Raw genomic sequence first — 26,576 nt, 5'->3', positions numbered from 1 at the left:
ATGGGGCGAATGCAGGCTTTCGCTGAAGCCTCGAGAGTGTGAGGGGTTGGTGCGCACCAACCCCTCTCGCTCTCCAGGCTTCGCGCAGCTCTCCACAAGCCGTGGGAGCCCACGCCAGGCTCCCACGGCTTGCAGAGAGTTGCCTGCATGCTGAAGCCTGGGCGCACTGAGCTCAGCGTGCCCAGGCTTCGCGCAGCTCTCCGCAAAGCGCGGGAGCCCGGCGCTGGGCTCCCGCGGCTTGCGGAGAGTTGCCTGTTCTGGGGGCTGGGGTCGGGGGAAGCTCGGGCTTCCCCCGCCCCAGCCCCGCGCCTGGGGGGGAAATAATTTTTTTCCCCTTTATTCCCCCCCCCCAAAAAAACTAGGTGCGCCTTATGGGACGGTGCGTCCTATAGGGCGAAAAATACGGTATATGCCTACAAGAAAAGTTGAGGTAATTTTAATTTGTTTTAGTATTTTAACTTTTGATGTTTTAAAGTACTGTATGGTTGTGAATTTTTCTTGATCTTAATCTTTTGTAAACTGCTTTGAGGTTTTCTACAATCAAGTGATATATGAATTTTATGTATATATGCTCCATCAAGTATCTGATTGAAGAAATGTCACTTACTTTCATTTTATCTGCCTGATTAATTAAGATCTTCCTCAGAGGTTAAGTTTATTAAATTTATGTATCACTTCCCTTCAGGATTTTTTTGCACTGGGATTTACACGAAGTAAAAACAGAGTAACACCACATACACATGCTGAAAACATATTCAAAAATACAGTACCATAACATAACCACCCCAGCACCATCTTAGATGGAACACCAAAACAACACAAACAACTGATTGCGGCTGGGGGGGGGGGGACCAGCTTTGCTTGGCATCAAAACAATGACCAAGTTGGCACCAAGCTGGCCTCCTTGGGGAGGGAATTTCAAAGAAAGGGGGCCACAACAGAAAAGGCCTGTTCTTTCACTTCCAACCTCCCTTGGAGGTGGCATGCAGAGAAGGATCTCAGAGCATTTATCTATGCCACCTTTTACTGGAGCTTAGGACATTCTAAGTGTGTCTTTTTCTGGTTTTAAGTGCAATTTCAAACACTTGTTGTTGCTGCTGCTGCTTTTATTACTCTGGTTTTAGGAGATAACATCTTGTATGGGTTTTTACTATACATTGCAAACTGTCTTCAAAACTGAGGCTGAGCCCAGGCCTGTAAGTATTTCGAACTAATAAAAGAGCTATGAAACAAATGCTACCTTATTTGGTACAGATGAGAATATTCTCTATAAAAGCTTATTATCAGCAGCATGACTTGATATAAGGCTGTTTACCAGGTTTTTGCCATTTCTTACAAGTAGTACTATGAATTTGTACCATAGTCATGCAATGACGATGGTGTTCAAGCTACAGACATGGTAAGTCATAGAACAAACATTGGCTATAGCTCATAGTTTGTCTGGAGTGAGACAGACCATGAACCCAAGATCAGACATACAGTGGTACCTCAGGTTACATATGCTTCAGGTTACAGACTCTGCTAACCCAGAAATATTGCTTCAGGTTAAGAACTTTGCTTCAGGATGAGAACAGAAATCGTGCTCCAGCGGTGCGGCAGCAGCAGCGGGAAGCCCCATTAGCTAAAGTGGTGCTTCAGGTTAAGAACAGTTTCAGGTTAAGTACGGACCTCCAGAATGAATTAAGTACTTAACCCGAGGTACCACTGTACTGTGAAGTCAAGCCATGGCTTAGCACGCAGCAGCAACAGGACCTTAGGAGCAGCAAAGCGGCTGTCATCTTCTCTATGGAAGCCTGCATGTTTGCTCATTCATAATATGCCATGGTTTGGCTTAGCTTTGTTCATGCCCTATTCACTTCAGAATAGACTGCACTGGCAAAGTGCCTTCTGGATAGACCTGCAAGCACTCAGGCTAGCCCATACAAAGAAAACAACAGAAGCCTGGAATAATAATGTACTCTCCCCCCCCCAAAAAAAAAACTTTAAAAAAGAAAAGAGGTGAACAAAGGCTTGTTTGGTATGACAGAAAGGAATGCTAGACATCACTTTGGTCAAGCATTTAAAGTAGCCATTAAGCTTCTATTAAACATCAGGTTCATTTGCAGGCCAAAATCTACTGGCTATTTACCAAGCAGTTTTAAAGATTAAGTTTACTGCCTTTGAGCATTTTAAAATTATCTAATTGTCTGGACCCACCCCCCTCTCCCCAGTCTGATAGGGTAAAACTAAACAGCTGTTCAAAGAGTATTTCCTATAATGTTGGAATTTGACACAATAATGTTCTCTTGCATCCCATTTCATGTGCTGAACCCATTAGGATGGTTTATCATTTAATTTAATAAGCCCTGCTGTTTTGCTCATAGATTAAATGCACAGTTCATTGGCTTTCTTCTGCCCTCCCTCTCTTGCACTAAATCTTAATTCTACTTTAGTTATTAAGATTACTTGTGGAAGCCTGAAGAGCTATGTATGGCCCTTGGCTAGTGAGGAACGTCTGCATTTTGTTTGTTTTCTAAATATATCAACATCGTATCAGATTACATGACTGAAAGGTACTGAATGGGTATAGAATTCAACCTTCTAGCTACCCCCAACAAGTCCCTTGGTTCCCAGGTAGAGTGCCCCAAGAATACAAATTCCACAATTCAACAATTATCACAAGTGAAGAAGAGGGGGAAACAAGGTACGTAGCATTAAGGTGTCTACAAAATACTTAGTCCAGTGAACCAGGCAACATATATTGGTAGGCAAGGGTGGGGGAAAAACCTCTCATGTCACTAACCGATCTGATTATGGAGGTAGAATTGAGCGTGCGGTTTAGAAATTGTTCATACCAACTGCTAAATGAACTGTTCTTTAATCCAAATCCAGGATATTCCTTCATCTCTTTATATAAAGCTAGATTTATAATCATCACTATTATCATCATCCAAGCACAACTTGGCTTTCTTAACTTATTTATTTAATCAGTTGCCCCTCTGCTCAAAGGCACCAGCAAAGAGGGACAGTTTGAAAAATTATTGCAAATGCAGTATGATATACAGTTCTGCACTTGTACAATCCTACAGTGCAGTGCGAGGCAAGCAGGACAAGAATAAATGTAAAATGCTGAATCTGAGTAACTGTACTTATGCACCCAAACTCACATATATGCCTGCTAAATGAGATCTAATTTACAAAAGAGCAAGGCCTCTGAAGTCCCATGACTGCCCACTATTTGTGGGACTCAGGTATTGTGCCTGTTGCTTATCTTATTGAAATCATTTATTATTGTTAATTTTTTTTTATTGTAAGAGACTATGCAGTTACCAAAACTAGCATGGTACAGTGGTATCTCGGGTTAAGAACTTAATTCATTCCGGAGGTCCGTTCTTAACCTGAAACTGTTCTTAACCTGAAGCACCACTTTAGCTAATGGGGCCTCCCACTGCCACCGCACAATTTCTGTTCTCATCCTGAAGCAAAGTTCTTAACCCGAGGTACTATTTCTGGGTTAGAAGAGTCTGTAACCTGAAGCGTCTGTAACCTGAGGTACCACTATATACTCTAGGGTATCCTGATCTTACAGAATCTCAACCATGAATTTAATGATATGCCTATATGCTAAAAACGACATTAATTATAATTATATAAAGTGACAACATAATCCTTTTTCATGTATGAATAAAAGCAACAAATCAAGTAATACACTGAACTCTGGCTTACCGCATCTGTGACATCTATCTCATACACTTTCTTAAATGTCTCACGCTCAAAAAAGAGAAGTTTTCCATTTCCAACTCCTTTCTTAACAGAAGTACCAGTAACAAGTAGTTTATCATCTGGGCTGAAACAGCAGTCGGTCCTGTTGAAAATAAAGTATAGAACAGATGAATTGGTTTCCTTGAAATCTTATTTATGTATTATGTCAAACTCTGTGTTAAACCCTTAATTATGTATGACAACTAAAATCACAGCTGTGTTCCAATATGCAAAAATTGGCAAAACCAACAGAATGAGATGTCTCGAAAAGATTTCAGCACTGGAAAGGGGGTAAGATCTAGCGTACAATAATCAGAAAATTTCAAAATCTGGCTATTATTATTTAGTAAATAAGTAGGTCAAAATATCCATTTTCAACATCTTACCCATCCATTTTACATAACAATGTGAACTTGTAAACAGGACTATTTTCCAATATTGTTTCCCTTCTCTTCTCTCAAAGCAAGGAACAAATGTTCCGAAATGTCAAAGTCCACTCTCAAGACTAAATAGTGCTTTCTTTTTACATTCTTCAAAATTAATCTCAGACTTTGAGATAAGTGCTGTACATGAGTAAAAGCAGGGAGCAAAAACAGCATGCGAAAATCAATTTGCATTACAAGCTTAAAGAGCTCTAGCACAGTAACCCATGCGTACCGTGGAGATGTAATTCTGACTTCCTGAAAAATGCAAGCTGGAAGCCAGTCTTCCTCTCCCAATGTCAATTCCCTTGTCTAGTTGGTTTTAAAGATGTAGCGCAGATGTAGCACAGATTTTGAACCCAGGATGCAAGTTCAATGGCAATCGATAGTTAAGATCAACAAGGGAAAAGGAAAGGGCAGACTCCTGAGGCTGTTTCTTAACTTGCCGGTCAGCTTTGGAGGGAGTGAGAGGTGGGTCTACACTGGACCTAATACAGTGGTACCTTGGTTCTCAAACACCTTGGTACTCAAGCAACTTGGGACCCAAACACTGCAAACCCAGCAGTAAGTGTTCTGGTTTGTGAACTTTTTTCAGAAGCCGAACGTGCTCCGTTTTGAGTGCCACACTTCCGTTTTGAGTGTTACACTTCCGTTTTGGGTGTTACACTGAGGTCTGTCTGTTTTTGCTATTTATTTTTTGTTTTTGTTTTTGAGGCTTTTTTGTTTTGTTTTTGTGACTGTGTGGAACCCAGTTCATCTACTGATTGATTGATTGATTGATTGATTGTGTGAGTACAGTACATTGTTTATTGCTTTCATTTTATGGATCACTGTTCTCGTTAGATAGTAACATTCATGTTAAATTGCTGTTTTAGGGGTTGTTTTTAAAAGTCTGGAGCGGATTAATCCATTTTGCATTACTTTATATGGGAAAGCGTGCCTTGGTTTTGGAATGCTTTGGTTTTGGAACGGACTTCTGGAACAGATTAAGTTTGAGAACCAAGGTACCACTGTATCATGTACACACACATATATAATTTTTAATTTTCCCATTTTACAACCTTTAGCAGTGAATATAAATCTACACAAAACATATAATGTTATCCACTACTTCCCCCCTCCCTTTCTGCGGTTTCTTATTTTTCTATTGTATTCATACTGCATGTCCAATATATTTTTTTACAAAATTATCCTTTAAAATTCCTTTAAATTTCTTACTGCTCATGTTTATGTCAATCTTGCTACCATTTTTAATAATATCGTGCACTTTTACATGGACAAATGTATTCCTACCCCAACAAACCCAGGATTACGAGGGAGCTAGTTCCATGACATATATGTCATACCACTGAGTAACCACGACGGTAGAACTTAATAAATTAAGAGGAGAATATCAGCAAGAGGACCAAAAACTGTTCAGTAGGACAGATTCTCTGGATTAATTTCTAATGTAGATTAAGGGGACATTGGGGAGAGGAAGGAGAAGTCCACTATCTCAGGCACAAACAATTAACAGAATGTGGCATCAGTATTAGGAATAATTGCACGGGGGAAATCAAAGGTCAAATCCTTAACATTTCTGGCCACCATCAGTCGGAGGTCTAGACAAAATGTCAGACCTTCTAAGTAGTAGTAGTGCCCCCTTTTAAACCTGTCAACATAATCTGCCCTTCCTAACTGGATTTACAGACGTTGAACAAGCCTTGTGATGGTTCAAAATGTGAGTAGAATCTATTCAACAAGATTGGTTCAACAAGAAGCTGTACCTCATTGAATCAATCTTCACGGACACCAGCATGTAATTCCTTGTATCTTAAATCAAAAAGGTACTTACATTGGGAAGAAGCTAGGTATACCAACAACTGAATTCAGAGGTGTTTTAAACTTCCTGATGTCCCACGTTTTTAAAGTATCATCACCTATGAAATATAAAATGAAGACTTAATTAGCAACAATGAAGAAAAACACTCTATTCCTTTACTATAATATTACAAAGGCCAATGTAGAAACTGCCAATGCCCCACCAATCTTTCTAATGGTTTTCTCCCAAACTTTTAGAGGAATGGCATTCTTTAGTTCTCACTACCCTCTGCAAAGAGAGAGAGAGAGAGATCAGTAAAAGCAAAAACAACATTTTTAAAAATCAATTTATCAAAAATTGCCAAATAACAGACATTTATTTGTTCAAGGCAAGTGAGGAAGTTGGAGTTTTGAATTCTTTTCAGCCAAAAGTATTGATGATTTCTTACTCTCTACACTGGGCTATGTGTCAGTCCAGGCATACTGGGAAACCACAGCTTCCTGTTGCAAGTTCAAGCCATAGAGAACTTCCCTGCCCCTCCCCTTTCGTAGCTATGATTAGGGGACTGAATGTGTCTGCTTTCATTTTAAAATTAAATTTAAAGTGAAAGATTTAAAGATTTCCAGGTGGTTTGATTAAACAATGGTTGATGAGAAAAATACTAGGTTCAAACCATAGTTTCAGAGCCTGGTTTGTTCTTAAAGAACCTGCAGTTTTGATTTCAGACATCTCAGAGACTGTAATTAGTTTAAAAATGAAAGTAGAAGCTTTCAAACTCCTCCTAGCAGGCACAGAAGAAAAAAGAGAAGAGAATCATGTGAGCCTAGAATTTTTACTTATAATGGGAAAACCATGGTTTCCCATTATGTCTGAACCAAGTCACAGACCCTCTCCAAATTCTCCATTGTGCTGGGCAGTTCTTCAATGCCGTTAATTTTGAGGTCCCCTGGCTAATGACACAATGGAAAACTGATAGGAACTCTGATAGGAGTACAGGGAAATTCTGAATTGCTGGTGAACTTATTATATTTTCAGGAGGCATATAGAAACAATAACTTTTTAAAAAAGCTAAACAAATTAAGCCTCAAATATCTGAAAGGCCTCTTCCTTTCCTATAGGTATTAATATTAGCAGGGGAGCCCCTTTCGGAAGTTGAACTGGCTTTGACCCAAGAGAGGGCATTCTTTGTGGTGGCCCCTAAGCTGTTGAATTCTTTCTGCTCCTTTCAGCATGTCATATGCTGAAGGCACCTGGCCTTGGACACCTGAGACATATTTTTAGGACCAACCCTATTCTCTTGGGTGGCGCTGTGGTCTGAACCACTGAGCCTCTTGGACTTGCTGATCGGAAGGTCGGCAGTTCGAATCCCCATGACAGGGTGAGCTCCTGCTGCTCTGTCCCAGCTCCTGCCAACCTAGCAGTTCGAAAGCATGACAGTGCTAGTAGATAAATAGGTACCGCTGCGACAGGAAGGTAAACGGTGTTTCTGTGTGCTCTGGCACTCGTCACGGTCCTCCGTGCGCCAGTAGCAGTTTAGTCATGCTGGCCACATGACCCAGAAAACTGTCTGTGGACAAACATTGGCTCCCTCGGCCTGAAAGCAAGATGAGCGCCGCAACCCCATAGTCGCCTTTGACTGGACTTAACCGTCCAGGGGTCCTTTACCTTTACCTTTATTCTCTTGACTCCAGACAAAAGGTGTCACTTTTGGGGGTTTCCCAAGAATAGGTTGGGGACACAGCTATTAAGGGCACATAATTGTAGAGTGGGACTCTATCTCAATCAGTAGCAATCCTAAATCCAGGACAGCCGAGTCATTGCTCTAGCCAGGTTTTCTTGCTAGTAGAGGCCCTACAGTGCCCTCAGAGCTTGTCCTGATCTGGCAGTTCGTGGAAAAAAGATTGATTCTGAGATCCCAGAGCCCATGAGAAGGGCGGGGGAATGTAGACTAAGGAAGAAAGGCTCTACATGCGAGGCAAAAAAGCACACATTCCTCTTACTGACCAAGCAACTAAGTTTAGGTCACTACCTGAGTATGACAGAATAACAACATGTAACTTACGTCTTAAGATACAATCCTAATAGCAATTCAGGTTACAATTTCTAACTGCATCCCACATCACAACATAAAAGCTAAGTAATTCAGCTTTAAAAAATGTTTGCAGAACAACAGCCTATCTGGCAACTGTTCAAATATGCCTCTCAGAGTAACCAACTGCAATCAAGGCTTCTTTGGCCTTGATGGACTAAACCTTGACACAATCGTCTCTCTGGAGGACTTGTGGGACGGTTGTTACTAACATTTAACAAATATGTTAGGAAAAGCTTCTTTGTTCTGCATCACATCAAACTGTATACTTTGCTGATTGCGTGTAAACTACTCCAGGAGCCATTTTGGTAGAAGAGTGGGGCACAAACGCTCTATATTAATAAATAGTAAAAACTACCAGCCAGGGCTATGGCCATGATACATGATACATTATACTTTTAATGTAAAGCGACAAGACATGTAAACTTTGCAAATTTCTATCATGTCAGCAGGAAGATAGAACACCTCACAATTAATCCAGCCTCGCCTTTATGATCAAGCTACTCATTCATTACTGAATCATCTTTTATTACTGTGCTGCAAAAAACATATCCAAAGATGCTTTCTAAGACCTATTCTCAGGGTCAGAAGTGGATCTTTAAACATCACTTTCTTGCATTTCTGTCAAGTTACAAGCTTACTCTCAATGGTAATGAAACTGGGAACATTCATAAGCAATTCTTCTGTTGTTCCTTCTCCCTTGTGTCTGCAGCTGAGCCCTGTCTCAGTTCTCTCATATCCGACAGGCAAACTGCATCGCAGACCAAGGAATATAATCAGGGTTTCACTGCAAGTTCCTATTCCCCCAAACATGATCTCCTCTTTGATCCCTTGCATTTGGGCAGGTGCGCTAATCTAAGACTGACTGCTGAATACACATCTGCTTTTGCTGGTGAAGGTCCAGAGAAATACTTCCATTACCAAAAGTACAAATGTGCTCTTCTTTTTTTTTAGTACGTATTAAAAATGACTACAATTACGCTTACCTATCTGAGACAGCGTGATTTTTAAAGCAGCTTTTGAACTTGCACACTAAACACCCAATTTCAAAATGATTTTAGATCAAAGCAAAGCATCTGGGTTAGATCCTAATTTATTTATGAACAGCCACCTGGCTACCTACGACATTCTGGGGATGGTTGAGGGTTGTAACATGGGGGTTTGGAGGGGGGTGGGAATCAACAGAGGTGAAATAAAACAGTCACAATTCTTTAGAAACGATAAATGCAAAATTTGACAGGACATCCGCGAAAGTAAATTAATTCGGCACACACTACCTTCAAGATGAATTATGAGCACGTCTTACTGTCCTACCCTGTTGCACAACTGAAGTGTGTGTAATCAGAGACATGGGGTTGCTGCCCTAAATGGCAGCCTGGTGTGGTCTGCCATACCTCCCTCCGTAACAAGTAGTTAAACTTTGCTCACGTCCTGACACCAGACAACACCAGTGCTGCTGGGAAATGGTTCATCATAATGACATCTGGGCATGAATTTCAAGTTGCAAGCGTGGGGAAGGAGGAACTTAACATGGGTCTTTTGTTTTGGTTGTACCCTGTGTTTCTGGTAACACGTCCTGCCAGGCCCAACATCAGCTTGCTTTGGTACTTGTTAAGGGCCACACAACTGCAGGGATGTCAGGGAACTGCCATCAGCTCAGAGGCGAGAGGTGGAAGAGCAGTTGTGTTACAGGGAGCCTCCGAAGATCGTGCGAAGCAGCTCTTCCTCCGGAGAGGAGGGAAGCCACGCCTCCAGTGGGGAAGGGATGGATGGATGGAGGATGCTAGAGAGAGCCGCAACACCGAGCCTAAGCAAAGTGAGGGGGAGGCAGGTCCCCCTTTGCCCACGCCCTCTCTGCGCAGTCGGTTTACGCGCAGAGAGGGGAGGCGTAGGATGGGGGTCAAAAGACTGCTATGCTGGGGGAAGTTTAAGGACCGCCCACTCCCAGATTCTGCTACCAATTGAGCAGACATGGACTTGAGACGTTCTGCACTGTAAATGTTTTGAACAGATAATAAAGCCTGGAAAAGACTGGTGGGAGTCTTGCCTGTTCACTCTCGAGCAACCACGCTGGCACCTGACAAGAGGTCTCACTGATGACCCCTGGACCTCCTCTACCACCACTTTACTGTTTCTGCATAGTTACCTGCCCTTTCTTAGTATGCTGTGGCGTTTGCCCTCCTAGGTGGGTCATAAGGAAAGGGTTAAATGAGTGGGATGTGATTGGCCAGTGGGAACCCAAGGGGAGGAGTTAGAGTTAGAGTTGGAGTTGTTTGGAAGTCAGTTGGGAGTTGGAGAAGGAAGAGGGAGGATAAGTCTGTGGGTTGGTCGAGTTGTGTTGTGAGAGAGTGAGAGAAACCGATAGGAGTCAGATAGACAGTTGGGATAAGCAGTTAGCAGTTATTAGGGAAGGTATAAGCCGGTATAGAAACTAAGATTAAGAAACTGACAAGAAAAATTATCTGAAACCATAAACTTGTTAAGGCTTATAAAATAAACTTGCTTATTTGATTTAATGTTAACAACTGTCTGGACTCTGTGTGTACCTGAGAGAAACGGGTTGGTGGCAGCGGGGAAGCAATCACAGTGGTGGCAAAGGGATCAATATACCGTCAAACGTCTGGGGACCCTGTGTGATCACCGCACATGCAAACAGTGTTAAGATTGAGGAGCTGGAGCACCCGCCTTGTGCTCTCCCTCTTGGTAGTTGTGAGGCCCAGGCCCAGGGGGGAAAGACAAATGAATAAGAAATGGTGGACAAGATCCCACCAAAATCTGCAAGCAGCACCAAGTTCTGCTGCACGAGTTAAGCACAAACTTTAGCCTCATTTGTACTCAGCAGCACACATGGAAGGAAATATGGTCACTTACCTCCCCGACTGGCAAGAACTGTACCATCATAGGAAAATGTCAAGCATGAAGTGTCACTGCCTGGAGCATGTGCCTGCCTGCAGTGGAACTTGGTATGAACCTGTTTGTGAAGAAAATAAAATATTAAAAAGCTTTGCTACTTTTAGACTGTACACACCTGGTTCCTTCAGAACATCAAATGCCCTTTATTGCATTTGCTGGATTAAAAAAAACAGCCAAGCAATGTAAAAATCTTGGGTGAGACGGATGAACAGAGCTACAGCTAATGTCCATCAATACTTGTCCAACACCTTTTATGTACTTTTAAGTATATTTGGGGTGGGAAGAAGTTGTAACATTTCGAATTATTTAGCTTTACAGTCCAGAAAAAAGTAATGCAACCAAATGATATTAATACCTGGATATCACTCCCTTTTATGTGAGTTAAAGGCAAGTATCCATGACTAAGATACAAAAATACTTTTTTTTTTTTTAATGAAGAGACATCATTCTCATCCTTCCTACACCAGGTTTATAAGATTTAAGATGACAAAATATATCATCTGTCTTTTTGGATATATCTTGAAAGCAGCTAAAGACGGGGGAAATTCACATGCCAAACCAAGACCTGCCAAAAAGCCTGGGTTAAAGATTTAGAACAAATATTTTTGAGTTTGAATGCCATTTGGCTTCAGCAGTATGCAACTTTGGGAATACTTCCTTTGTCTTGAAAAATGATGTTCTCCTAAGCAGTACTAAAATATATTTCAAACAATAAGTCTCATACTAATTAAAAGGTGAACTATTCATTTACAAACTCATTTTTACTATACCTCTCATTTAGAAAGGTCTCTGAATTTTTATCTAAGAATAATCCCGAACACTTAAATTGAGTTATTAAGAGAGTTAAGATGATCATATCTTGGCTTATTCTTGTTAAGTTTTTTGGCTGCACATGCTTCATTCGCAGTGGGAGCAAGCAAACTTAAAAAGTCTTCCATTAACTGTACTTTCACCATCTCATCTTAACTGGAAAACCATGGTTAACAGCTTTGGAATACTTTGCAACTTTCAGTTAACTTCAAACCATGGTTTACATCTTGGCCACATGGAAGCCCAAATTATCTCATTTGCTGCTGGGAGAACTTGAGACAGGCCCATATAGGCTGCACTGTGTGGGATAGAAATACAATAAATTAAAATGAATGATTGTCATTAGTTATCATATGGTCTGAAGCTCAACATCAAAAAAACGAAGATCATGGCCACTGGTCCCATCACCTCCTGGCAAATAGAAGGGGAAGAAATGGAGGCAGTCAGAGATTTTACTTTCTTGGGCTCCATGATCACTGCAGATGGTGACAGCAGCCACGAAATTAAAAGACGCCTGTTTCTTGGGAGAAAAGCAATGACAAACCTAGACAGCATCTTTAAAAGCAGAGACATCACCTTGTCAACAAAGGTCCGTATAGTAAAAGCTATGGTTTTCCCAGTAGTGATGTATGGAAGTGAGAGATGAACCATAAAGAAGGCTGATCGCCGAAGAATTGATGCTTTTGAATTATGGTGCTGGAGGAGACTCTTGAGAGTCCCATGGACTGCAAGATCAAACCTATCCACTCTGAAGGAAATCAGCCCTGAGTGCTCACTGGAAGGACAGATGCTGAAGCTGAGGCTCCAATACTTTGGCCACCTCATGAGAAGAGAAGACTCCCTGGAAAAGACCCTGATGTTGGGAAAGATGGAGGGCACGAGGAGAAGGGGACGACAGAGGACGAGATGGTTGGATGGTGTTCTCGAAGCTACCAGCATGAGTTTGACCAAACTGCGGGAGGCAGTGGAAGACAGGAGTGCCTGGCGTGCTCTGGTCCATGGGGTCACAAAGAGTTGGACACGACTAAATGACTAAACAACAACAACAATGGGTGAAGCTGCAAAGGAGCAGAGGTAGTCAATGTGGTGCCCTCAATATGTTGCCTGACTACAACTCCCATCACACTCTGCTAGAATGGTCAATAGTCAGGGGTGATGGGCATTGTAGTCAAGGAACATCTGGAGAACGCCATGTTGACTACCTTGATATAGAAAATCACCAGCTGAGAAGCAAGTTATCTGTAAAAGAGACAAGAGAAAATATATTACTGTCCCAAAAAGTCCACCATTTTGCAATATTTGCAAATTCATATCAAAGAAAAAAATATGGCTGACTATTGATAGTTAAGCAGCCAAAACTATTTTATGGGAAAATGTTCTCCAAACAGCCGGGTGAAATATCATCTGTGCAGTTTTTTAAAAAATGAAATCCTATGTAAAATATTTGGATGTCTTGTAAAGCGTCTGTATCTCTAAAAAATGATAATGCTAATTGGCCAACATGAAACAATAAATATCATTAATAAAAAATAGAGTTTCTGGAAAGTGTTCAACTGGCCTTTCTTTATTTTTGCACTCTACATGAAAAATGTCCGCACACATAAAAGTAGCAAGTTCTCACCATTCCCTCTCTAAATTATGCTTTTAATCCCCCGTTTAACCTTTTGCTTGGCCATTATTATGGAAATCCAGTCCTATGATATACTGTGGTTTAAATACTTTATATAAAATGCTTCTCATGGGCATTGCACCACTGGGCAAGTTCAGATTAGCTTACCACATACTACATGCAGCAAATTTGGCAAGTCCATTGTCCTATCCAGTGATGAGGAGAATCTGCTCCACTGAATCAAAATCCAGAGAGTGAAGAAGTGGTTAGATTCTCATTTCTACTTGGCAGCAAAATACAGTTACTTCTGCTCTCTTTAAGAATTTGGCTGGCTTGCTGTTTATGAGGAGGCCTCCCTTAGGCTTAAGCCAGGGTGGGACAATCTTCTGAAGGCCACGTGCAAAAATAGGTGGAGTGATGAATGTAATTTTTACCTTTTACAGTAAATTAGTTTCTACACAAACCCTAACCCTCCATCCAGACCAGCGAGAGGCATTAGCAGAGTTCAAGGACATATTCTAGCCAGGCCAAAAAACTCAAGGAAGATGGAAAGCCATGCCAGTAAGGGGTGTGGCCTGAGAAGAGGGGGTGTGGCCTTGAAAGAGTTCCGAGAGCCAGGTAGAGAAGTCTGGATGGCCACATTAGTGAGGTTCCCCACTCCTGGCTTCACCTACAGCTCAGTTCTCCAAATCAGAGTTTCACATTCTTCCTTCCTTCCTACTGGTCCAAGGACCTGGCTCCTATGTCTGCCAGCCTTGGCGAATTAGGGGCCTAATGTCATGAGCCTAAATCCATGCTGCATTTAAGCATACATGAGCTATACATACATGGATTACATACAGCACTACATTTAACTCTGTATCTAAGGGAAAGAGTAACTTGCTTCTAGAAAGAGTTCTATCTGGTTTCAGTCTACGTAGCATCACTACAAGTCATATGTTAAATAAAAGACAGCTGGAAAACACTCTGTCCCTTCCACCTCTCTGCCTAGAATCAACATCTGCTGAAAAGCAAGCTTCATGTAGTAGCAACATCGTTGGGAGAAATGCTTTGTTATATTTAGCAAAAGGGGGGCACATGAAGGCATAGTTACACAAGGAAGAGTTTTGTTTCTGCTACTGTAGTTTGATGGGTAACTAGAATATGAGCATTCAGAAATAATTCACTTTATAGCAAAAACAATTACTTCCCTAGCAAGATCCTTATCTATCAGTTCTAAGGTAAAGGGACCCCTGACCATTAGGTCCAGTCATGGCTGACTCTGGGGTTGCGGCGCTCATCTTGCTTTATTGGCCGAGGGAGCTGGCGTACAGCTTCCAGGTCATGCGGCCAGCATGACTAAGCCGCTTCTGGCAAACCAGAGCAGCGCACGGAAATGCCGTTTACCTTCCCGCCGGAGCGGTACCTATTTATCTACTTGCACTTTGACGTGCTTTCGAACTGCTAGGTTGGCAGGAGCAGGGACCGAGCAACGGGAGCTCACCCCGTCGTGGGGATTCGAACCGCTGACCTTCCGATCGGCAAGTCCTAGGCTCTGTGGTTTAACCCACAGCGCCACCCACATCCCATCTATCAGTTCTAGGACACCACTATTTTCAAAAGATTATTTTGGAAAAACTTTACAATATAAAAAACCTCGGATGTCATCATATAGTATCACATCATATATAAAATCATACATAGCTTTAATCATACTGACAGCCAGTGTAGTGTATTAGTTAGAGTACTGGACTCAAAGTCCCACTCAGCCAAGAAGCTCATTGCCTCTCTGCTGAACCTTTCTCACAGGACTGAGAGGGACGTGTTAGATGTGCTGGTCCTTTTAAGGTAAAGGTAAAGGACCCCTGACAGTTAAGTCAAGTCACAGACAACTCTGGGGTTGCGGCGCTCATCTTGCTTTACTAGCCAAGGGAGCTGACATTTGTCCGCAGACAGTTTTTCTGGGTCATGTGGCCAGTATGACTAAGCCGCTTCTGGCGAAACCAGAGCAGTGCATGGAAACGCTGTTTACCTTCCCGCTGAAGTGGTACCTATTTATCTACTTGCACTTTTTGGGGGGGGCGTGCTTTCGAACTGCTAGGTTGGCAGGAGCTGGGACCAAGCAACGGGAGCTCACCCCGTTGCGGGGATTCGAATCACCAACCTTCTGATTGGCAAGCCCAAGGGGCTCAGTGGTTTAGACCACAGTGCCGCGTACAAACTGAGATGGCGGATAAAACGCCTTGTGGTCTCTTCCATTTCCCCACAAAATGGGAACTAGCAAACGAACTGACTAACGTTGCAAAACTGGGATGGGGAACCTGGGATGGGGAACCTCCAGATTGCAACTACAACTCCCATCAACCCCAGCCAGCATGGCCACTGGTCAGGGATGATGGGAGTTGCTGTTCAACAACATATGGAGAGCCATAGGATCCTCACTCCCTGCTGTAAATCAATATTCAGGAAATAGACATATCAAGCCACGTCATTTTCTCCTCTTGTAGCACTAAGCTGAATTCTCTAATCTGCTTGCTTTTGGGTTAAATACCCACTAATCTAAATTATAAAAGTTCAAATAATCTGAAGCACACAACTAAAATATGTTTTAAAAACTCATTAAAACAAAATACAAGCCCAACAACTTCATCAGAATTTGTTAAGAGCTGTTATTTTGAAACATCAATTTTTATAGGCCACCGTTTGCAGCAAAATCTGGAAACGATACTGTACATTCCACCTCAGCTCTCAGGGAATGTTTCTCGTTATTGTGTGAAAAAACAAAAAGTGTGAACCTAAAACCGTTATCAACAGTCCAAATGCCAAAGTCATTATTCCCAGTTCTTGAGTTTCTATGTAGCAGAGGTCTGAGCTACTTTATTTATATGCTATTTTACAAACATGCCTGTTTGGGTTGGTGTTGAACACTGTCACGCTCTGTGTATTCTCACACATCAGCCTATGTTCTTATACACTATGGTGGGCCTCTTAAAGCAGGGCTAACCCACAGCTTTTTGTTACCTTAAACCAGTGATGACCAAACTTGGCCCTCCAGCTGTTTTGGGACTACAGTTCCCATCATCCCTCACCACTAGTCCTGTTAGCTAGGGATGATGGGAGTTGTAGTCCAAAAACAGCTAGAGGGCTGTTTGATCATCACTGCCTTAAGCAAATACTACACACTGCGTAGTATAACAAAAGCCCATTCAAGATCAAGAGGTGACCCAAATCTTATTTGTCTTATTTTCACTGGTAATGCTCATCACCTTCACTGCCTTCCTTTGCAACTGTGGCCAGTATAGAGCAGCTGTATCTCAGTCGTATCTCCTGGAATCCAAGGCAGATTGCTCAGCGGATGAGCTGCCAAGCAGCCTCTGTGTACAAATGCACATCGATCTCTCTAAGACATGTAGGTAAAGCTGAAGAAGGCACCCCTGGAATTTTGGCACCCCAAGCGCTTGCCCAATTTGCTTGCATGATTGAGCCACCAATGCCTTAAAAAGATGTAGGACTTAGCAGGCCAGGTTTCTGTCTGCATCCTCTTTCTATGAACAAGAGTCCTAAGAACACAAGACCTCTCTGCTCACTGGGCTCAGTGCTATACAGGCGGTGGCCATTTTAGTCACATCCAACTGACGTGTGATTGCTGATGTGCGGGTCTTTTTGGACCAGGAAGAGGGCAGAATGGGGCGGGGCATGCATATCCATGCTCTGCCGACATGCGTGGGGGCTGGGAATGGAACTAGCTCATTCCATCGGTGCAAGGATTTTCACTTCTGCAGGAAACTCTCCCTTCCAATCCCTGTGTATGCCCCGCACTCCCACTAAAAATCCTCAATGGGTTGGGGGAATCCCTAGAACAGAAGGAGGGGAGGGGGAAGCTCTGCTGCATAAACAAAGATCAATTCACTGATGGAACAAGATACCGTATTTTTCGCTCCATAAGACGCACCTAGTTATTAGAGGAGGAAAACAAGAAAAATAATATTCTGAACGAAACAGTGGATGTATAATTTTTGTGGTTTATGCTGTGGCAGCCTCCTTTATTGCTAGAGTCCCTTATCTCCCCTCCCGATCGCTTGCTGATCAGCTGATCAGCGGCTTTGTTTCAACACCCCCTTTCCTCTTTCTAAAAAAAAAAAAAAAAAAAAAAGCATGATCTGCTTTTCGCCCCTGGGCATTTCAGCTCCAGGGACCACGCATTCACTCCATAAGACGCACCGACATTTCCCCTTACTTTTTAGGAGGAAAAAAGTGTGTCTTGTGGAGCAAAAAATACAGTAGTTGGATACCACCCAAAACCTGCCCAAATCTATCACCCAAGGACGTGAAGCGCACAACGAGTTATGTTGTCAATTTGGGAAAGATAACTGAATAACCATCTTCTTCAGTGGTTGGGTTATGGCAGGTTCCCTCCATGTGCGTCTAAGGTCTCACTTTTCTTTTCTCTCTCTCGATCCATTTTATTCTCAAATCCAGAACAAGAAGAAGGCTGAAAAGCCAAAATATCATTCTCCCTCCCCTCTCCATGTATGAACTGGACACAGAGAGGTATAAACATTGCTTCCTTTCCCAAGGGAGGTTATTTGTAGCTGAAAACAAGGGGAAATTTGCACTGCTCTCGGATAGTGCTTAAAGAGGTCTGACTGAGTTATTTTTGTTACGAGGCGACAGAGCTAAAGCTTCGGCGCTGCCTCTTGTCACTGTATTAGCTAATACAAACAGTTGGATAGCACCTTAGTGTAAACTGTTTATTATATAAGAGAGAATGCATTTAGAAACAGAACAGTGTCCTTTTTAATCTTAGCCAGAGGGAGGAGCATGGGATGATCATATGGCATTATTTTCAGGCTAGGAAGTAGAAGCCGGACCAGATGTATGCAGGGGGAAAAATGTTAATATTTGCTTCTGGCATGCTGTATGCAATTTTTCAGGTTCTGTAGCAGAGGTCTGGCACACATACCTTTGGAAAAAGAAGTGTGGGATACTTGTGGATATGGAAACTTTACCTTGAGCTTGCGAGGAAAATATACTGTCTATTTGGATGCCTTTCATCTTATATTTACTCAAGAAATTTCCAGATGTAGCTAGGTACTCTTCAAAGGCTTCTATGAAACCATCAGTTTGTCATGCAAACAAAGGCAGAAAGGGTGTTTTTCCTCATTGTTAGCAATTTTGACTGCCGTAAACCTGGCCAACAGTCAAACACCTTGTTAATTTACTGGATAATTTGCATTGTAAATAATAGTATTTCCAACTGGATGAAGCAAGGCAAAATTCAACCTGAAGGAAAATTCAAGAAATAATCTGATGAAAGTATTTGAAGTATTTACATTCCTATTTTTCGTGTTATTTTATCATTAAAAAAAAGAAATGAAACAAAGCGGAACACAACTGGGAGACTCATTTCTGTAACCATTATAATATTATGGAGCCCCCCAAAACTATAAACTATACAGAGAAAGCATAATTAAAAATGCACAGCACTGTACATGTTTGTGTGCTGTCCTGTTGCGACACATCTGCCACAGCTACAAATTTACAACTCTTTTAAAAATCAGTTGTATATATAGGTGAGAGGTGTTTCCTCCTCAGTTTATTTAGGGCAGGACAAAGGGAAGTAATTCATATGATGCACAATTAATTTGTGGAATTCACACCTACAAGATCTGGCAATGGCCACCCACTTGATAAAATAAGAGAGGTTTAGACAAATTCATGGTATATCACTGGCCACATCTCATGCTGGCTATGTGGAACCTGCAGTACATCAAGGCAGTATGTCACAAAATGCCAGCAGCAGGCAAAGGCTATTGCCTTCAATGCTCTGCTTATGCGTTTCCCAGAGGCATCTGGCAGATTGCTCTCAAACAGGATGTTAGACTAGATGATCCTCTGCATCTGAAGGGAATCTTCTTATGCTTGGTATCTGTAACAACAAGTGGTCTCTTCACCCTTTTGGAGGCAAAAAGAGAAACACCACAGGTTTGCCTCTCTATTCTTTAGGAGGTCAGAAGGGGAGAGTTGCCACCTAATTTTAACTGTAACATAGAAATTGGGGGAATTGCAATAATAATAAAAATAATGACTTAACAGGTATTATTTTACACAAGGGTAAAAAATGGGTGAATCAAGTTTCCAGAAAACGACGATGACTCAATGAAAACGAAAATGCGAAGTCTGTGGAGACTGTTCGAACTTTTCACATACGGTTTATTATTTCGTTATACAGAATGCTTTCATAAACTATGCATGCGCACAACTGTGCTCTCTGTGCACCAGAAGTAAAATTAATGAAGTTTTTGTGACACAATGGAAAACCTGTATGTGAACTATCAGAGAAAGTTTTGCAAAGAGGCATTCTTCTTCGAAGAGAAGCACACATATAACAGAACTCTGGTTAGCTTCTTGGTTATCTCCTCTTGATGTCATATTATCCTTCCTTTATTAAAATTCAAGAAAGTCTTGAATTTATTCCAGGCTGATGGGCCAGACGTCAGTGGAAAATGGAGCAATGGGGGAAAGCACTCTGTGAGGACTGCTACAGTATGCTTCCTCCACCCAGCCATGCTCTCTTTTCTGTAACAGTGAAGCTTCACGACAGAATAAATATTTCTGGTGCATGACTCAAGCCCTAGTAATGGGCTACAAGTCAGCAAGGTTGCCTTCCCCTCAGTGCTTGATCATTGAGTGAGACCATTCCCTTGCTTTTTACAACTTGCAAGCTATGCGTTACTGAAGAGAATGACTTAAAAAAATTAGTTTGCTTTGTTATTTTATTGTGTTTTACAGTGGTGCCCCGCAAGACGAACGCCTCGCAAGACGAAAAACTCGCAAGACGAAAGGTTTTTTCGTTTTCGAGTTGCTTCGCAAGACGAATTTCCCTATGGGCTTCCTTCGCAAGACAAAAACGTCTTGCAAGTTTGTTTCCTTTTTCATAAAACCGTTAAAACCCAGGGTGCATTGCTGGAAGAGGTGCAGTTGCGACTTGACTTCGAGGAGCAACACATTGCACGCGGTGTGGTGGCCTTTTTGAGCTTTTTAAAGAGTTTGCTGAATTTTTGAAGCTTTTCCAAAACTTCTTTTGCAGCTGTTTGGTAAGTTAAACTTTTAAAACTTTTTTTGGGGTTTTTGGATTTTGGGTTGGGGTGTTTATAATTCAAGGACTTGGTGTTGGGGAGGGGTTTGCAAGAATCTGGGAGCTTGTGTGGTTTTTTTGAATTTTTATGGTTTTCTGTGACCATTGGGCCATGTTTATTTTTTTTTGAAAAAAATTTCTGGGTTTGACTTTCTGTTTGCTGGGTGGGTGGGGGAACAGTTGAGGAGGGGTTTGCAAGAATCTGGGAGCTTGTGTGGTTTTTTCTGCATTTTTATGATTTTCTGTGACCGTTGGGCCATGTTGTTGTTTTTTTGAAAAAAAATTCTGGGTTTTGAATTTCTGTGTGCTGGGTGGCTGGGGGAACAGCTGGGGAGGGGTTTGCAAGAATCTGGAAGCTTGTGTGGGTTTTTTTTTTTTTTGAATTTTTATGGTTTTCTGTGACCATTGGGCCATGTTGGGGTTTTTTTGAAAAAAAATTCTGGGTTTTGAATTTCTGTGTGCTGGGTGGCTGGGGGAACAGCTGGGGAGGGGTTTGCAAGAATCTGGAAGCTTGTGTGGGTTTTTTTTGAATTTTTATGGTTTTCTGTGACCGTTGGGCCATGTTGTTTTTTTGAAAAAAAATTCTGGGTTTTGAATTTCTGTGTGCTGGGTGGCTGGGGGAACAGCTGGGGAGGGGTTTGCAAGAATCTGGGAGCTTGTGTGGTTTTTTTTGAATTTTTATGGTTTTCTGTGACCATTGGGCCATGTTGGGTTTTTTTTGAAAAAAAATTCTGGGTTTTGAATTTCTGTGTGCTGGGTGGCTGGGGGAACAGCTGGGGAGGGGTTTGCAAGAATCTGGAAGCTTGTGTGGGGTTTTTTTGAATTTTTATGGTTTTCTGTGACCATTGGGCCATGTTGTTGTTTTTTTGGGAAAAAAATTCTGGGTTTTGAATTTCTGTGTGCTGGGTGGCTGGGGGAACAGCTGGGGAGGGGTTTGCAAGAATCTGGAAGCTTGTGTGGTTTTTTTTGACTTTTTATGGTTTTCTGTGACCATTGGGCCATGTTGTTGTTTTTTGAAAAAATTTCTGGGTTTGAATTTCTGTGTGCTGGGTGGATGGGGGAACAGTTGAGGAGGGGTTTGCAACAGTTGGGGAGGGGTTTGCAACAGTTGGGGAGGGGCTGGGGGAATAGTTCAGGTTTTTGAAGACTTTGGTGATTTTTAAAGCTTTCCCAAAACTTCTGTTGCAGCCATTTGAGGATTTTGGTGATTTTGGTGATTTGCAGCCATTTCGTAAGTTAAACTTTTAAAACTTTTTTGGGGGTTTTTGGATTCTGGGTTGGGTGTTTGGAATTCAAGGACTTGGTTCTGGGTTTGAATTGCTGATTTTTTTTTTTCTTTTTCTGAGTTTACGAAGGTAAGAGCTGTGCTGCCATGGGACCCAAGAAGACTGCTGCTGCAGAGGCCGGCGAGGGGAAGAAGGAGAAGGTTACGCTGGAAATGAAGAAGGAGATCATCCGGAAGCACGACGGTGGAATGCGTGTGACAGACCTCGCCAGGGAGTACGGGAGGAATCCCATCGACCATCGGGACCATCCTGAAGATGAGGGAGAAGATCCTTGCAACTGATGCAGCCAAGGGAGTCACCAGGATCGTGAAGAACCGCCCAGCTGTTCTGGAGGAGGTCGAGAAGTTGCTGCTCATCTGGTTAGAAGAGAAGCAGCGTGCAGGGGACACAGTGACTGAGGCCGTAATTTGTGAGAAGGCCAAGGCCTTGCACGCAGACCTCGTCCGGGAACAGCCAGGAACCTCAGGCGAGCCAGAAGTCTTCAAGGCAAGCAGAGGCTGGTTTGACCGGTTCAAGGCAAGATCTGGAATCCACAGCGTGATCAGGCATGGAGAGGCTGCCAGTTCTGATGTTCCTGCGGCTGAAGACTTTGCCTTGGAGTTCCTGGAGGTTGTGAAGACGGAGGGCTACGTTCCACAGCAGGTCTTCAACTGCGACGAGACCGGGCTGTTTTGGAAGAGGATGCCCAAAAGGACTTTCATCACACAGGAGGAGGCCAAGTTGCCTGGCCACAAGCCCATGAAGGACAGTCTGACCCTGCTCTTCTGTGCCAACGCAAGCGGCGACCTGAAGATCAAGCCCCTGCTGGTGTACTACTCGGAGAACCCACGGGCCTTCAAGAAACACAAGGTCGACAAGGAGCGGCTGAGTGTCATGTGGCGATCCAACAGCAAGGCTTGGGTCACACGTGTGCTGTTTGTGGACTGGGTCAATCTTGCTTTTGGCCCTGCTGTCAAACAGTACCTGCTGGACAACGACCTGCCGCTGAAGGCTTTGCTTCTGATGGACAATGCTCCTGCTCATCCTAAAGGCCTTGAGGTGGACTTGTTGGAGGAGTTCAGCTTCATCAACATCATGTTCCTGCCGCCTAACACCACGCCACTGCTCCAGCCGATGGATCAGCAGGTCATCGCCAGTTTCAAAAAACTCTACACCAAGGAGCTTTTCAGGCGATGCTTCGAGGTGACTGATTGCACCACCATCACCCTGCGGGAATTCTGGAAGGACCACTTTGACATCGTCACCTGCTTGAAGATGATCACCACGGCCTGGAACGGGATCAGCCAGAGAAATTTGAATTGCGCTTGGCGCAGCCTGTGGCCGGACTGTGTGGCACCAAGTGACTCTGATGCACCAGAGTCAACAGTGGTGCAGGACATTGTTGCCTTGGGGAGGACCATGGGCCTGGAGGTCACAGAGGAGGACGTCAGCGAGCTGGTGGAGGAGCACGACCACGAGCTGACCACCCAGGAGCTGGTTGAACTGCAGGCAGAGGTTGCGCAGGAGCAGGCCTCGCTGGAAGAGGAGGAAGCAACTGAGGAACGGCCGTCCTCCAAAGAACTGAGGGACATTTGCCAGAAGTGGAAGGAGGTGCAGGCTTTTGCAGAGCGGCACCACCCTAACAAGCACGTGGCACATGACCAAGCGAACACTTTTGATACGACGGTCATGTTGCCTCTCAGGGAGCTGCTGAAAAGGCGGATGAAGCAGCAGACCATGGACAGGTTCCTCAGCAAGAAGCAAAGAGTGGAAGAGGAACCTTCTTCGAGTGGTCCCCCAGAGTCTTAGAAAATGTATGTACAGTACACTTTGTTGATTTTTAAATGTTTTTCTGTCATGTTTAGAAACTTAATTTATTGTTCCTTCAATTTTTGATATGCTCTTTAAAGTATGTGTGACTTTAAAGAGCAGTTAATAAACTATTGTAGTACCAAATTTGGCTTTGATTGGACTTTTTGTGACCATAGGAACGCATTAATTGAATTTCAATGCATTCCTATGGGAAACCGTGCTTCGCAAGACGAAAAATTCAATTACCCTTCCCTTTGACTTGTAGCAGTGCTCTACTTCCCAACTACTTGCACTGTCTGCAGGTTAACTGTGTTTCATTTATTATAACAAACCTTTTGATCCTGATAATTAAGCAAGAATACTTCCTCTTAAATAATAAAAAAGTGTACATAGTAAATCCTTGAAGGTATGACAAAGCTTCTCCACAACACTGGCTGTTAAAGTAAGTGATCTGGGAGAACAATGTTGTCGTCACATAATTTAGTACGGCAATATCAACCTATTCAGTCTTTCATACTGTTTCAAAAAGGGAGGTGTACAGGAAGTGAAAGGAGTTACATTATCATAAATATTCAGCCACAAGCCTACAATAACGTTAGTCCAGCTAAATTCTGACTAATTTTGATTGCCAGCTTTTTATTTCTGTTATTATTTCCACTATAAACCTAGTAAAACTTCTTAATGGCATGAAGCTTTAAGGAAGCTATTCCAAGTGTAAACTTGTTCCAACAGAATAATAATTTTTTCAGAGGCTGGCTTTCATCACCTGTGCGGCTGTTGATGTAAATGCAGACAGTATTCAAATATTAAGTTTCCTGGTGTAGAGTTAACAGCAGCATTCCTAATAGTCTGCTTATTCATGTCTTTCTCGGCATGAACTTCTGTGTGCCTTAGGAATGACACCGTACACGGGTGTGCATGCTCACCTTTTCAGGTGTTTATGTATAAGCAGGAAAGACATGTGAAATTTCAGTGCCATTTGGCCAGAGTATCATCTGATGGTCAGGCTACTGCAGATGCCCCTGAATGAAAAAAATCACCCTCTCTATCTTTGCTTGTATAATTTAATCCACAGTGCATTTTCAACCAGAGTCTTTTCAGTATCATTGTACACAACTTCACAAGGAAATACAGGGGTTCTAGCCTGCTTCAGTTAGTGGTTAGGGGTGGAACCACTAGTTTTAGTGAGCAAATTTTAGTGCGGATAGCAGTGGGGACAAAGAAACAGCAACAAAAAGTTAAGTCTGTTAAGTCTGAATTTCATAGAGTCAAGTCTGCAGATGCATTCTAGTTCTGCAATTTCACATTTGAAACTATTCCTGATTAGTTAGCAAAGTTTTAAAAAATATTTTCGCATTCTGGACATAATGGAGAACTTGGTTTGGAAACACATGAAGATCTTGAAGGCATGGGGACAGGGAGAGGGAGTGTACAGCCCCAACGTTTGCCAGCAATAGATGTTTGAAATGGCCATTGTTAAGATGGAAAACGCCAAAAAAAAAGACTTCATTTTATTGAATATTGCTTGAAAAGAATAGCCACCTGAATCAATAACATTTGTTTGCCAGCATATATGAAGGTGGTATAGTTGGAAGGGACTGCATAACTTTAAGTCAGAAAAAAAGCCTTAAGGGATTTCACCAGGTTACACATTCAGCACTTCCCATTTTCACAGTTGGTGTATGAAAAAAGATGGCCACTTACATTCATATTCCTATCCCAGATCTGTATGGACCCATCTTGGCAACCAGCTGCGATGAGTTTGCCATCTCTGCTGTAGGTGCAGCTTGTGGGGATCACCCGTTTACCTTGGGCTGACCGTGGTTTAAACACACCTTTGTGCTTTTTGTCATTGGTAACATCCCATGTCCTCACAGTCCTAAGGAAGAGATCAACGAAAAATAATGGTTTGCCAAACAGTTTAAAAGGTGAAATAAATCTCAGTTGTTTTGAAAAACCCAATTTCCTTATGACGCAAACAAACCACAACCGCAATGTTGTTTTATGTAATTCTTTTAAATGCGTGCTTAATACCGAAAACCTAGGAGTGCATAATAAAACAATGCATCTCCCAGCCTCTAATGTTAAGACAAGAGGAGAATAAAATTGCAAAGAAAGGAAGTTACTAAGAAATTCATTTACAATAGTGCAGAGAACGTATCTATTCACGGCTCCAGTTGAACATGTGGCAGTTGAGAGCAGGGGCAGTGGGTGCAATCCTGCTCACACCTCCATGCGTTCAGTGTGTGTGAAAATGGCTACAATCCCTCCCTCCCCCACCTCTTCTCTGTTTACACTACCTTGAATAATTACTTAGTTTGATGTTGCAGTGATCAATCTATGCCCGTGAGATTAAGTGCAAAGTTGACCAATTATTCCTCATTAGGCTGTAATGGCCTGCTGCAGACACAGAACATTACTGTAATTGAACAGTGCTGATCTAGCAGGTCTGGTTAGATGGTCTGCTTTGCTGTGCTACAGCAGGTAGACCATATTCCACCAAGTACAAAAATAAAGGCAAGCTGCTTAAGGCTACCCCACCTATTAGCCCAGATAATTCCCTTGCCTCGAGCAGCAGATCAGGAGTGGCAGCGGATTAGTGCTTTTGGTATCTAGCTAGCTACTAGTTCCAGATGGCAGCAGCTGCCTAAGGCAGCTGCATCCAAGTGACGGCGGCACTCCTAAGGGCTCTCTGGGTCACTGTTGGCACTTCAATCTGAAGAATGACCCACAGAGAATGAGGCATTGTAAGCAAAACAGCCCTGGAGATTGCCCAGGGAATATTTGCTACTACAAGGTGGGAGTAATACAAGAGTTCTCAAGGGTCACCACACCCACCATGGATTGCTCCAACAGAGGACCTGAAGTTCCGCAGATGGGCTAGATGGCCCCAAAGCTCTGTAACAACCTGTCCTTCACTGGCTGCCGAAGTAGGCTATATGAGTAGTATGGATTGTGGGAGCGTCCAGACCAGCTGTTCATTGAGCATTCATGTTG

At 42.7% G+C, this 26,576-nt stretch overlaps 2 protein-coding genes across 2 annotated transcripts in view; one reads left to right on the top strand and one right to left on the bottom strand.

Annotated features, from left to right (window-relative positions):
• WDR70 (WD repeat domain 70) overlaps positions 1-26,576 on the bottom strand; it is a 119,433-nt gene that overhangs the window by 24,437 nt on the left and 68,420 nt on the right. The window contains exons 10-13 of the mRNA XM_080972700.1: positions 25,284-25,458; positions 10,925-11,024; positions 5,998-6,082; positions 3,706-3,844 (exon numbers count right to left, since the gene is read on the bottom strand). Coding sequence (XP_080828826.1) covers positions 3,706-3,844; positions 5,998-6,082; positions 10,925-11,024; positions 25,284-25,458 — 499 coding nt within the window. The remainder of the gene's footprint in view (positions 1-3,705; positions 3,845-5,997; positions 6,083-10,924; positions 11,025-25,283; positions 25,459-26,576) is intronic.
• GDNF (glial cell derived neurotrophic factor) overlaps positions 1-26,576 on the top strand; it is a 123,217-nt gene that overhangs the window by 72,783 nt on the left and 23,858 nt on the right. The gene's annotated exons all lie outside the window — the stretch shown is intronic.

The sequence above is a fragment of the Podarcis pityusensis genome (genome assembly GCF_964106645.2).
Source record: "Podarcis pityusensis genome assembly, chromosome: 11".
NCBI classification, from domain to species: Eukaryota; Metazoa; Chordata; class Lepidosauria; order Squamata; family Lacertidae; genus Podarcis; species Podarcis pityusensis.
The sequence above is the reverse complement of the archived record's forward strand: the minus strand, read 5'-3'. Positions and strand labels throughout refer to the sequence as shown.